We start from the raw sequence: 13637 nt of genomic DNA, 5'->3' as shown, positions 1-13637 counted from the left end.
TGTTTGTAGTCTTGATAATTCCTGCCTAAGTAAAGAATTTTGTGATTGTCCCATGGATTGAACCTTTGGAGTTTTTTCAGACTAATTATGACTTATCATTTTTCCTCTGAAACCTCAAAACTCATAGAAGGGTCAGTATTCATAAACTGATTGTCACCTTGAAGACCTGAAGCTGAACAATGTGAGAAATCCCTTCTCTCACAGCAACTGATCCTTTTCCTTCTCCACCTCTCTCCATCTTTATTTTCTTTCTTCCCTGTGGGATGTTGTGATTGATTCCCAAGTCCTTGGTTTAATCACTGTAATTTGGAACAGAGTTGTAACCTTCACAACCTGAAAACTGCCACAGCCTTGAACTCTGTTCTTTCCTTTATTGAAAGGATATTCCCTTGGGTCTCTTAAATGATTAATGTATGTGAACTAAACTCATGTCAGAGAGAAGGAAAGGCCAAGTACTAAGACTCCCTTATCAAGTCGAATATTGCAGTATTATGTTGATGCTTTGTATAGACTCCCCTTCAATACCTTTTTATTGGGATTACCTTTAGCACTCCAATTACAGCTGGTGGGTAGCTCAAGCCAACCATATTTGAAGTCCGTCTGTACATTCTACCAAGATAAAATAGATAAGGCAACACATAAATAGAATTAAACAAAATAAAGCAATCAACAAAAATCATAAAACAACAGGCCATTACAGGAGACTTTATTTAGTCCAGGAAACTCCAACAGCAATTTGTTGGGTTTTTTTCTTCCATCTTGTTCCTAACTTGCACAATATTCTCTACACTATTCTTATTGTATAGTCTAATTTGAGCCTATACACTCCCCATTATCTCATAGTTTGGCTACCCAGCAGGACATGACAAAGAATTTGCCAATACCAGGTCTTCATCAGAGGGAAAGGCTACACTCAAATAACAAGATGTTCCCAATTTTCCACTGCACATGGCTGTACTGATCTTTCAGTTCCCTTAGTCCTTGCTGGCCCACATGCACGCTAATTCTGAATGTACCTCAGAAATCATTGGTATGCAATGAATCAACTCCAGTTTGGCACAGCTGTTATTTTTGTCTGTATGTTTTCAAGATTAGTATAAAATGTTTTGGGTGTTCGCCCTATGTGTGTGTTTCAGGGAGTGGGAGAGAAAGAACAAAGTGAAAATCAGCACCTGTAACCATACTAAAAGCATGTATGTAGTAGATTTTATACTTGATTATAAAGCATATTTTAAAAAATATTATAAAGTATGTACTAGATTTTAAACTTGTTTTCAGGGCACACTGTGTTTAACAGGCTTAGTGAATGCAGAAGCACTGTCATAGCTAAAATGCCTTTTCACAGGTCATCCTTTTTTGCCCTTAAGAATCATAGGACTAAAAGGAGATGATGGAAAGCTCTCTTCTCCCATCTGAAATGATCCTGTGCAAGTCTTCCTTCACTTACATTTTTTCTGTCATGTTCTGTACTCAGATCTGAGAAAAGGCATCTCCTTTGAAGAATTATATTCACCCATTCCTCAAATTACAAAATTTCTTATCCCCTTCCTCGCTCCAGTCAGAAGCTTCACAGCCTTCTCTTAAGACAATTCAGAGTCCCTTTCCCTTACCTCAGGAGAGCCACAACCCTCCTCTGATGCTATATTATATCTCCTTTGGGCCACAGTGATTCAGATCAGCTGCAAAACAGCCTTCTACAGCCTACTCTGCAGCAGTTCATTTACTTCCTTGTTGAGCAAGTCCCCCATTAAGAGTGAGGGTTAATTCACAAATAGCCTGTCAAACCTAGGACAAACCTGTTCCAAGGAGAAATGACAAGTTTATGCTTGTCACAATTTGCTACCACTCTTAACGCATGTACAGTAACTGGTGCACAGACAAAAATATTGGCTATAATCATGCCGAAGGAGGCTTCTGTGTATCTGTGTGGCTTGTGGTCTGCTATCTGATACACCCAACCTCCTGCACAGAGGGCTGTTAGGCTGTCACTGCAATTCTGATGAACAGTGAAAGGTGCTCTGCTCCTCCATTCCGAACTTGAATTTTGCTGTTACAAAATTCTCCCAGGGACCCGGGAGCTACTGTCTTTCAGGCCATCTAAAGACTGTTGACAGTTTCACATGTGCCAGCCCTCCTTTTAGCTTGAATGAAGAGAGTCAGCAAAGAGTGTTACTTGATAAGAAAAATTAAGATTGGAAGTGAGTCCAAATTGAAATGATTAAATGTTTTAAATAAGTGTTCAGAAAATAAAATCGGTTCTGGCAACAGATTCTGATGTTAATCGCAACAGGGAAGGCTAAGAGGATTCAATGGCTTTCTTTAAATCCCCCCTGAACTCTAAAATATTCACATCAATCTTGATCTATAGTTCTTTCTAGTAATACTATGATAAAGGATTGTGTTTTGTTTCTTAGTAATTCTTCATGAGAAATACTGGACCATAGAAGTAAACAGAGGCAAGGGAAAGTTTGGTCTGGCCTGACTGAATATTAAATGCTGTCTCTCCTGACCTAGAACTATGCAGAAATGTATATTCTTTGTCAAAATTATATCAGCTGTGCTATTACATCTGTACTATACTAAGAACAGATGAAACAGAACTGTTTCAGATTGCAATCTGTTACTTAATCCCAGATTTTAAGGTGTTATCCAGATCTGTGTAGGAACATCATTAGAAGCATATTAAAGTGTTCTTCATTGAATGGAGTAACCTACTCTTTCTCTGAGGTCTTCTGCCCTAAGGTATTCTCCTCCACCTCCTGTAATTGTGCAATCTGTTGTACCTGGGCAGTTATTAGAACAAAGTAATTACATCCTACCTTACCTTTCTACAAATATCCCAGCTTGCACTGCATGGACAATACTCCTGAACCGGGGTTTTTCCTCTGTCTTTTTGAGCATCATCCCCATTTGCCGTGTGAAGGTAGAAGCCAACCAGTCACGGACCTCTGAGGGCACAGAGTCAGACCGTATATCACTGAGTTCATCTTCTGTGTCCAGTAAACGCCTAGAAGGGTGAGGAACAATGGGTGAGCAGATTCCCTTAGAGATCACTACAACATTATTAACAAAAAAACCCCTCACACATATTCTAATTAAAGCAGCTGTTAAAAGTCTTTGGTTTATCATTCCTAATCAAACACAATCATATAAGTCTTCAACAGTTTGTTTATTATCTTGTATACTTTAATTTCATTTTGTAAAATTTACTACTAGGCTGACAAACTAGAAGTATCAGCCTTTTGAATCACAGTCACATAATCATTCACTGACTTCACATCTTCAGCACATCAATGTTTCTGAACTTTCTACCCTTCAGAGATAATTTATGGTCACTTCTAACTTTTGAGTTAGTAACATACAGTCCTCTCCTTTCCTATTCTGATCATCTGTGGCGACTCCACAAGTGCACTTGCCACTGGATAAATGGCATATAACAGAAAGAGGAACTCTTCTGCAATGTCTTACCAGTCTACCTCTATTATGACCTGGAGTAAACTTTTTTTTAATTTCAAAGATATGATACAAGCAAAAAGATTTAACATTATTCACAAGGAATAAATGAGTAGGAATTTAGAAACTTTCAGAAGAAGTGGGACACAATTATTATGAAAACATTTCTCCATGAAAATGTATATTACACTTATGATTTCTTTTTATCTCCTTCCCTGCCCCACAAAATTTAAAAAAGCTTTTAAACCAAGGATTGAAGATCTACTCTACACAGAATACAATATTCTAATGATTAAAAACATATTTTCTGCCAGTAATAAATCTTGGCTCAAATTTCCCGATTGACGTGTAAATTAAAATTTTGTGTCATTGGTACTAGATATAAGAGTGCTGATGTCTGGAGTTAACTCACCTAGTTTCGTCAATGTATACTGACTCAAGAACAGTCGCAGCATATTCCAAATTCTTCTTTAAGTCTACAACTGAAGCTTCCCCTCTCTCTAATTGCTTTACCAAAGACCGCAATCTAAAAAAAACAAAACAAAAATCTGATTAGTATAAAGAGAAACAGGTTTGACAGTGAGTATTAGTTCCCAGCATGAGACCTAGCATACATGCTTGACAGGTGGAAATTTTTGAAGTTTATAAGTTTCTCGAAACCACATGCAAGAAATCAACAAAAATCACTTTTTAAAGATCAGTTACAATGAGGCCAGGCAAACAGTACATTGTATTTAAGCTCAAATAAGTCTGTGAGTTATCATACAGTCATAGAATCATAGAATATGCTGAGTTGGAAGAGACTTATCAGTATCATCAAGTCCAACTCCTGGCCCTATGCAGGCCACCCCAAGAATCACTCCATGTGCCTAAGAGCATTGTCCAAATGCTTCTTGAACTCTGGCATGCTTGATGCTGTGACCACTTCCCCAGGGAGCCTGTTTCAATGCTCCAGCACCCTCTGGGTGAAAAACCCTTTCCTAGTAACTAACCTAAACCTTCCCTAGCTCAGCTTCATGCCATTTCCTTGAGTGGTGTCACTGGCCACAAGGGTGAAGAGATTACTTCTCTCTCCGCTTTCCCTCATGAGGACCGTGAATAACTCAATGAGGTCTTCTCTCAGTCTCCTCTTCTCAAGGCTGAACAAACCAAGTGACCTTGGCCACTCGTCATAAGGCTTCACCTCCAGATCTTTCACCATCCTTGTAGCCCCCTTTGGATGCTCACTAATAGTTTAATGTCTTTTTTATACTGTGGTGCCCAAAACTGCACACAGTACCCAAGGTGAGGCCTCACCAGTGCAGAGCAGAACAGGACAATCACCTCCCTTCACCAGTTGGATGTCCTCTACTCACACTACAATAATTTAAAATAGAAATCATGTGGAATTTAATACAGGAGCTGAGAGGACAAATTCAACCCAGCTAAAAGACAGAAGTAACTTTTTGAATAGCATCTGTTAATAAACAATAGCCATTCATAATTATTGATGTATGCATATGCAAGATTGTATTAGAGTATATTCAGAAACATTACCATAGAAATACTATACAAGGTTAGGAAATGCTATGGTTTTCATTAGATCAAGAGCTCACCCTTAGACTATCCCATATATACTAAACAAAACTCATGGAAGTTTTATCAGATTATTATTATTGTTGCAAGGGGGAAAAGACTTTTTGAAAACAAAAATTTGTGCAAAAAAGTCTCATCTGTCAAAGACAATGAATATATTTATGCAATTTTTTTTTCTCTTTTCCTCTTTTTCACTCTACTAAATTAGAAAAAAAATAGAAAGAAAGACGAGAATAAAAGTTAAAGCAAGGAGCAATCTAAATATTTTCAAACAATCCAATTTGCATGCTTATAATTAGAAGAAGAAAATTATTCCATTAAAAGGAGAATGGGATAAAGACTTGAGAAGTTAAAAAATTTTTGTGAATGTCCTCTTCCTGGTTAAACAGAAGCTAAATAAACATTCAAATATATATTTAACAGTGTAGCAGAAATCATAAGCTGTTAATTTGTCTTGTTCAATATGCAAAAATGTAGAGGAGTAGTCATGTCACCTATAATTTGTCCTCTAATTAGGAGACTAGTCTTCCTCATCTTCTTCTATATTCTGTGGAGTAAAATACCCTTTTCCACATAGCAATTCAGAACTAGAGCCCAATATAAGTGTCTGCTTTCACTTTATTAACTGTAGTAGGAGTCCAATCTCCTACGTTAGACATATGCATGAAGTTCTGAAAATGGAGTATCTGTATTTCCTTGCCATTATAATGCCCCTGTGGTATCAGTGCTTTCAAAAGAAATCAAGTCTCCATGGGGATGTATTTCATGGAAGAGTTGAAGTTTGCCTGTGTGTACTGCACAAACAGCTCTTTCAAGCTTGGTTTCCTTCCTCCCATTTTTTCCTAACATAAACAGTGAACCTATGGAGAAAAAAAGATCATTAAAAAGGTCATTTGTTTCTCTGGCTAGTTCACATAAATGCCACTCCTGCTAACAGTGGTGCTGCTGACACACAGCTACATAGTATTTCATGTATCTTTATTTTTTAAAATAGTCCTAAATGGACTGAAGAGCATTCAGGCAAGTTTATTAACTGAAAAATTCTGTTTCAAGGTGGCGAAAATAATTCTCAAGTTCAATGAAATTCAGTTAGGAATGTGGTTTTAGTGAGGGCTTTGCAGTGCTGGACTTAACAGTTGGACTCATTTGTGATAACATTCCTTTGATAGCCAGCTCAAATAGCTTTTTTTAAAAAAATGAAAATAAATAAATAAAATCAACCACAAGCTTTAGAAATTTACAAAATAATAATCAGAAATATAATCAGACCTAACTGTATAAAAGCCAGATTCACTATACACACACAAAAAGACCAGGAGTTGCTTCTAAAGGCTGGAAAGACAATATCTATTGAACTGAAAGGCAAAACCTTACCTTCTGACCTATAATACGTTCCTCACCCTTCTCTGGAAAACCACCATAATTACTGGTAGTAAACTCTTTAGCCAGTTTGAGAAATAAATGTTCACTGTGCAAGGAACTATATTTCTATCAAAGAATTGCTACAGAGAAATATGTGTGCATCTGTTATCTCACTACAATGCACAAACTCAATAAATTTGATATTCTTAAGTCATATGAGAGTTAGATAGCATGTGCAGACCAGCTAAGCAATGAACACATATTAAGGCCTGTCAGATACCCCGCAGCAGTACTTGTCCACTTGTTGTGGTGTAAAGACACAGCAAAGAAAATACATTGTCCTAAAGTATCCAGAGCAGACAGCATGAGATTATGCAGTATAGTGCACATGTGCAGACGTTTCCGTCAGCTGGGTGAACAGGTGCCTCCACAGTTTGCCTAGCAAATCCTTTGAAATCCATTCAAATAGGGGATTTTTGGGAAGGGTACAGCATACACAGAAAGTAATCCAGAAAGCTCACCATCTCTTTTCACAACAGTTAGCATGTATTATTCATTCCACAGTCTGCTACATCTTAATCTAAGGCTCTGCATACATGGCATGTGTGAACCACCAAGGAAAAGACAGAACCTAGAAAGCCAGCTCAAGCACGAATCCTCAAAATGCAACTGAAGATAGAGTAACTCGTAGCCTATGACTCAATGCATTTCTATTAGGTTGAATAGTTATCTTCTGTCACTACTATTGTATACAAAAAAATGCAAGTCACAACATTAGGAGGAATCAAAAACGTGTGTTTACAAAGAGCAAATACACGGTCCTTGCTACACTGGAAAAAGCTACATATAATTTCACCAAGTAATTGTTTTGTCTTATTCATGTTTCCTGAAATATCCTTCTTCCATTGAATAAAAAATTAAAAATTTGAAGTAATCAATTATTTTTTGTATTGTTTAGAGATGTGAAAATGCAATGACATGTTCAATGGCCTTGGCATGATGGTGAACAACTTGTTTCAACTCACCTTGAGTCAAATAAAATTTTGACTACATTTGTCGACGGTAAGTGAATACATATTTTGTATTTTCACTTCACAGTTAAAAATTCTTTCATGCCTATTAAATGAAAGGAAGTCCTGTGCCTAAAACATTGGCAAATTTTGGCTTACTGAAAGATTTTCAATAAAATAACAACCGAGGCACTTCCTCAGCACCACATCCTTTGAATTACCCTTGTCTCCGTCTCCTGCTACTGAAAGCTCTAAATGGTGTGCTCTCCTTCCATGTGCAAACACCTCCCTCATTCTTAGGGTCTGAACTTTGGGAACTAAATCAGAAAATATAAGCAGTAAAAAGTCTTGGCTGTGGTGGTTTTTGTTTTTTATTCAAGTCAACCAATTCACCCAGCACTAACCTTTTATGGAAAATAGGCACACATGCTCATGGAAGTCACTGGAGATAGATAGCTACAATGAACCACCTGTCATTTACTTCCTCTGAAAGGGTGCACTGCCTCTTTGATGTGCCTTCCTTCCTCCACTAATGACAGAAATAAGCCAGAAGATGAGCGTAAGTGATCACTGTGGTTTCAGACAGCTAAGAAGAGGTGAGAGGACTCCTTCAACTGAATAAATTTGAGAGCTGAACAAGGATAAATTTCAGATGTGGGAGAGAAAGAAAGGCTGTATAATCACAGTACAGTCACTGAATTTGTTGACAATGAGATCCAAAGACAGCAAATGAAGTCTTCCAGAATCAAGCCTTTTCAAATCACTGTTGCATTTCATAAAAAAACCTAACACATCAGACACAAATCTAACACCTTTTAATTTACAACTTTAAAAATAGGTACCTGAAATAAAACATCTATAAATACATAATAGATGTATAATATAATAAAACCATATGCAGTAAACTCACTGCCCTGGACTTCAAGAAAGCAGACTTTAGCCTCTTCAGGGATCTACTTGGTAGAGTCTAGTGGGATAGACCCCTGGAGGGCAGAGCCGCCCAAGCATACTGGCTAATATTCAAGGAACACCTCCTCCAAGCTCAGGAGCAATGCATTCCAACAAGGACGATATGGGGTAAAAATGTCAGGACATGTCCATGGATGGATAAGGAACAGCTGAGCAAACTCAGAGGAATAAAAGAAGCTTACAGAAGGTAGAAGCAAGGACAGGCTGCCTGGGAGGGAGGGATACAGGGAAACTGTATGAGAAGCTAGGGACCATAGCTGTTTACTACTGGAAAGTCATAAGCAGTAACCTGCTGCAATCAATTGACTCAGGAATGATGCTAGCAAAAGGGGATAAAAGCTTCCCAATCTGGTTGTGTTATCTATTCTTTACATATCTATACCTGTTGACACTTTTACCCAATTTTCTTCACAGGTTTCAAGAAGTTATGTTCTCTTTTGTACTGTGCCACTAAGAGTGGGTATTGGGTTCTTGTTGTACTCCCGAACATGAGGTGTTTATCACTGCATCTTCCCAGCATGATTCCTAACACTACACTTGTTCAGTTGTAATCTGTCTCCAGCCTCCCTAGTGACAAAGCCTACAAGTTAAAGCAGCAACACATGCACAACTAATAATTAGTCTTCTCTGTAATAATTTTTTTTTTCCAGGGGACATAAATTTTCTTTTCTGTTACTAATGTCTCTGAGCTGGAAAAGACCCATTTTGTTTAGGTTGAGGAAAACTTCTATTTCAAGATGTCTTTCATTATCACTGACTGAGGAAAAGATTTCTCTTTTCCATTAACAGAAAAGACAAGAGCAAAGTAAAAGAGAATTCAAGTAGTAAACTGAAAAATATCCTTTATTTTCTCTGTCATACTTCCAGAGTAAAAGATTCAGGGGAAAAAAAACATTTTCCTAGCCTGCCAGGTTAGAACCTACTTGTCATGAAACTCTCCTAGTAAGCAACTTGGTTGCGCACATTTGATCAGGTTAATAATTGCTTTAAATCCCATGTAAACCCTCCACATTATTCCTGTCTCAAATTTAACCACTGCTAACTATGTTGATGCATTGTTGCTTTTGCATTACATAAAATTGAACAGAGGTCATTATTATTATGGTATAACTATTACTGCAACTTTAAAAAATGTTAATGATATAATTTAAGAAACTGCTAGAAAGTACTTAGATACTTCTGTGGAAGGGCATTGTAGTAGCCTACAAAGACAAGAATATTTTTAGAAAGTGTCTGACTAACACTATGAAACCTTTGATTTAAGTGACTTAACTTTCGAAGGTATTAGAATGTACTATAAATCTTTAAACCCCTGAGAACAGCTGAATCCTTAGCACTTGGACAATTTGGTTGGAAAGTCTAAGTTTATCTTTTAATTTTTATGACATTTAACCTGTCTTACTTCTCAACTTCTCACACAACCAAATAAAGCAGCTTTTTTGTTAAAAGGAATTCTCAGATACACTACTCGGGAACATAGATAGAGTAAAAAGCATATTAACTACATATCACACAGTTTTAAAACTCATTTCTAAGGAATACTTTGTAGCAGTATATCCATACTATAAACAGCTCATAACTTTATTCAGGCATATATGTCTCCTAGAATTCAATAACCTATTTAGAAAAGGTATAATGGCAATTTGACACTCTTTAGGGAAAAATATTCCATCATATTAGGCTTAAAATACAATCCAAAGTGTAATTACTATGTTTAATATTTAAAATAATTTTTTTTAAATGGCAATATACCTTACTAAAAGTTGTAAAAAAGATCAATAGATGGAATTTTCCATTTCCCACAATACAAGCAAATAATTCTTTCCTCTAAGAACTCTATTTAAATTATAATGCATGTGTAGTCATGATGGAGAGAATAAAAATTTCTGCTTCATACAAAATTAGCATTTCTTATTAGGTCATTTAATCACTACATATTACTCAGAACTTAAAGCAATAATTCACCATCTTCCCTTATAAGAATGGGCCTTTGGGTATAGGGCAATTTTATAATAGGCACGCACATATGCATAATTGCAGATCTAGGTACTCTGAAAAGGGTACAGACTTGAACAGGATGCCACAGACTCAAAGCAATGTTAACTTGGGGACTGCTGCCCTTCTACTCTGTTCCTCTCTTCCAAGTAAATATCTCCATAAATTCACACAGTTCCTCAAGTTTCAAACAATGGGAACGGGGCTAAAACAGTGATTATTTTGAGATATGTCTGCTCCCGACCTCATAACATCCAATCCTAGAATCAGATCAAATTTCTGTACAGGCTTACCACAAAGGAATTTTTGGACTGGTCAGACCAGTTCAGCTCCACTACAATAACACAACTAAGCATATAAACTCCAGGTCAAAATATAGAATGGAGCAAAACATCTCATCTCCACTCTCTTCCAAGATACTGTTTATGGCCCACCCTAATTAACCACACCTTTGGCTGAGCACTATAGTCTTCAGTTGCAAAATAAACTGTTGGAAGACTTTATCTTTGTACATTTTAGCCTAGCATTAATTATTTTTCTGGATCCAAAGAAAAGCATCCTATAGATGCAAAGTAACAGTCAGCCAAGCGGTCTTAATAAGGCATTAGTAACAACCAAAACTTCATGGCAACTATTGTATGGGATAAGTGCATGTCTTAGCTAGTCTTATTATAAGTACATGTCTTATTCAACAGAATAAATATTCAAATACCCTATCCAAAGCCTAATAACAATGTTTAAAAATAATCACAATAATCTAGTGAAAGCTAGAGTTTTTTTAAAACAAGACAATGTAACAGCCAATGTGTGGTCCATTTGAGACACTCTTGATTGCTTAATGTGAATGAGCACAAGACTACGGTTATAAAACGTAACATTTTTTTTTTCCTAAGCCTGACATGTCTGTATAAATACTCAATGAAAACAATATGGTGAAAAGGATTTTTATTAACTATATGCTCATTATTCTTTAGACCAAGAAAGCACTTGAAGTTCTTTGGTTACTAATGTTGTTAAATGAGATCTGTGGGAAATAATAAATCTGCCCGTCATCACTAATGACAGTTCAGAATAAGAGTTGGTTTTAGGCCAAGAGGTGGTAAAACAGGGTTGCTTTCAGTCTAGTTTTGAGTAAACAGACTACGAATTGTGAGTTTTCATTTACTGTTTGAGGTGGCCTACAACGTCAGAAATCAGTTTATATAAAAACGGCAGAAGCTGATCCAGTGATGGGAGTGAGCATTCTTGTTTCTGGTGGAGCCAAGGTTCAATCACACAACACTCTAGACTCGGTGTCTGGTAGCATTTGTAGGAACTGGCAGTAATTCTCAACTTGATCTAACAATGAAATAATTTTCTTTTCCAGAGCACAAGAGAAAATGATTTCAAGAAAATCCACACATTAGGTTTGGCAGACAAAAAATATTTTTTCACCTAAGTGCATCATAAAAAAAAGAAATTTATAACTGAGTTTATTTCTGTCCAAGGGGGAAAGAAGGAACAGAGTTAAACACATCTGAGCCTGAAATTTTTGCAGCACTGAAGTTATTCATGGACATGGCATAAGTTTGAAAAAGCTAGCCATGAGTAACAGTTTAGGATGGCAACTACTAAAATCTATGAGGTGTTTTGCCTTGACCAGAAACTGATTACACAGCTTCTGCTGTGTGATATCTAGAGGTACTACCTTCTATAATACCTAGAAGTATCAAAATGCATGGTTTACACAAAATTTTTTATACAAACTCTTAAATAGCCTTCAGCATGATTAGATATAAGCATCTTCAACAAACATTGGAGGATTTTTTATTTCTATACTATGATGAGGTCACTAAACTAATTTTAAATATGGAGAGTTAGGATATAAGACCAGACTGACTGTCTGCATGAAAGAGGAAACCCCTGGATGAAATGGGAATTGACTAGTTTTCATCAAGTCAGGCCTTATTCATTAATCTGACCATACTACCAAACTACTGGTTTTCAAAACTGAAGCAGTGCACACACACCTCTCTGACATACCTAATTCTAAATGGTTTATGGCTGTAATCTGTGATCTTGGGTTTATTTGAATACTAGTTTACATATTTCCCAGGTCACATTATTATTGTAAGATCTTGGGTTTTGTTCTTTCATGCTAATCATAAGTACAGGTGCCTATGAGTACGCCTGAAGGGTCTTGTTTTACCTTTACATTTTTCTCCTGAAGTGTTTAAGATTTCCCTGTGTCCCTGTCAGAAGAAGCAATAGGTCAGAATAGCAATCTGGAAATTGGCAATTTATGTTTACACTTAGGACATGTACAATATGAGTAGAAATAATTAAAGTGACCTGTGAGTGGCTAATATGCCATACACTAAAAGAAGATTGTCTCTGGGGTTTTTTTCTCATCTAATCATTCACTGCATTTCAAATTCATAGTGTATGGTAAGATTAACTGAAGAACTAAGGACATTTTTGTCTAAGACCAAGCTGAAATCAGGATAAGATAGGAGTATCGTCATAAAACCTATTTATATTTGCAGATATTCAGATGAAAGAGGCTAAGGAAAGGATTAAGAAATTTAGCCAAAACAAGGCCAAAAGTCTAACTAATTCTTTCTGTTCTTCCAGTATACAGCAGCTTTCTTCTGTGCAACAGCCTTTTCTTCCTCTATTCCTAAATATGTTATCAGAGAAGTGCAGTCATTGGCTCAGCCTTGGCCAGCAGCAGAAAATCCCACCTAGAGCTGGCTATCATTGGCTGTTTCATAGGACAGTGAAACTTCTAGCAGCTTCTAACTGAAACCACCTCTATGGCCTCCCTACTACCAAAAAACCCAGCCACCTGAACCCATGACAAACAGTATTATAGAAATTTCTGTTTCTGAACGCCCTGATTTTGCAGCAACAGAGGGACTGCCATAATAAATCTGTGATGTGGCATTATCTTTTACTGTAACAAGATGTTTCACAGCTAACACAAGTACTTCTCATTACTTTCATGCTGTCATTTTACTGGTATTTGTGAAATTTATTTAAAAAATTTCCATCCTTGAAGACACTCAAAAGACTTATGGACATAGACCTGAGGACCCTACTCTAGATGGCCCTCCTTGAACAGGGATTTGAAATAGATGGTCTCCAGAAGTCCCTGTCAATCTCTACCAACCTGTGAACTCTCTGGAAAACAAATGCATCCATCTGTGCTATTAGAGAATGAAGTACAGGTGAAGGAAGTTGCCTTTTAACTCCATTCACCAGGAGTTTTTATTTCTTCTGCATGTTTTTAAT

The 13637-nt window shown here is 36.8% G+C and overlaps 1 protein-coding gene across 28 annotated transcripts in view; it reads right to left on the bottom strand.

The window, feature by feature from the left end:
• Nucleotides 1-13637, bottom strand: part of PDE1C (phosphodiesterase 1C) — a 255121-nt gene that overhangs the window by 111089 nt on the left and 130395 nt on the right. For all 28 annotated transcript variants that reach the window (XR_007630066.1, XR_007630065.1, XM_050325235.1 and 25 more), the window contains 3 exons: nt 3866-3979; nt 2825-3007; nt 543-609 (listed from right to left, as the gene is read on the bottom strand). Coding sequence is in view for 26 of the 28 variants with exons in the window: in XM_050325086.1 (XP_050181043.1) it covers nt 543-609; nt 2825-3007; nt 3866-3979 (364 nt within the window). In the remaining 2 variants the exon portion in view is untranslated. The remainder of the gene's footprint in view (nt 1-542; nt 610-2824; nt 3008-3865; nt 3980-13637) is intronic.

Source organism: Myiozetetes cayanensis, unplaced genomic scaffold, assembly GCF_022539395.1.
Source record: "Myiozetetes cayanensis isolate MyiCay16 unplaced genomic scaffold, myiCay2020 scf1, whole genome shotgun sequence".
In the NCBI taxonomy this organism is placed as follows: Eukaryota; Metazoa; Chordata; class Aves; order Passeriformes; family Tyrannidae; genus Myiozetetes; species Myiozetetes cayanensis.
Note: the sequence above shows the minus strand (reverse complement) of the source record. Positions and strands in the feature narration are given on the sequence as shown.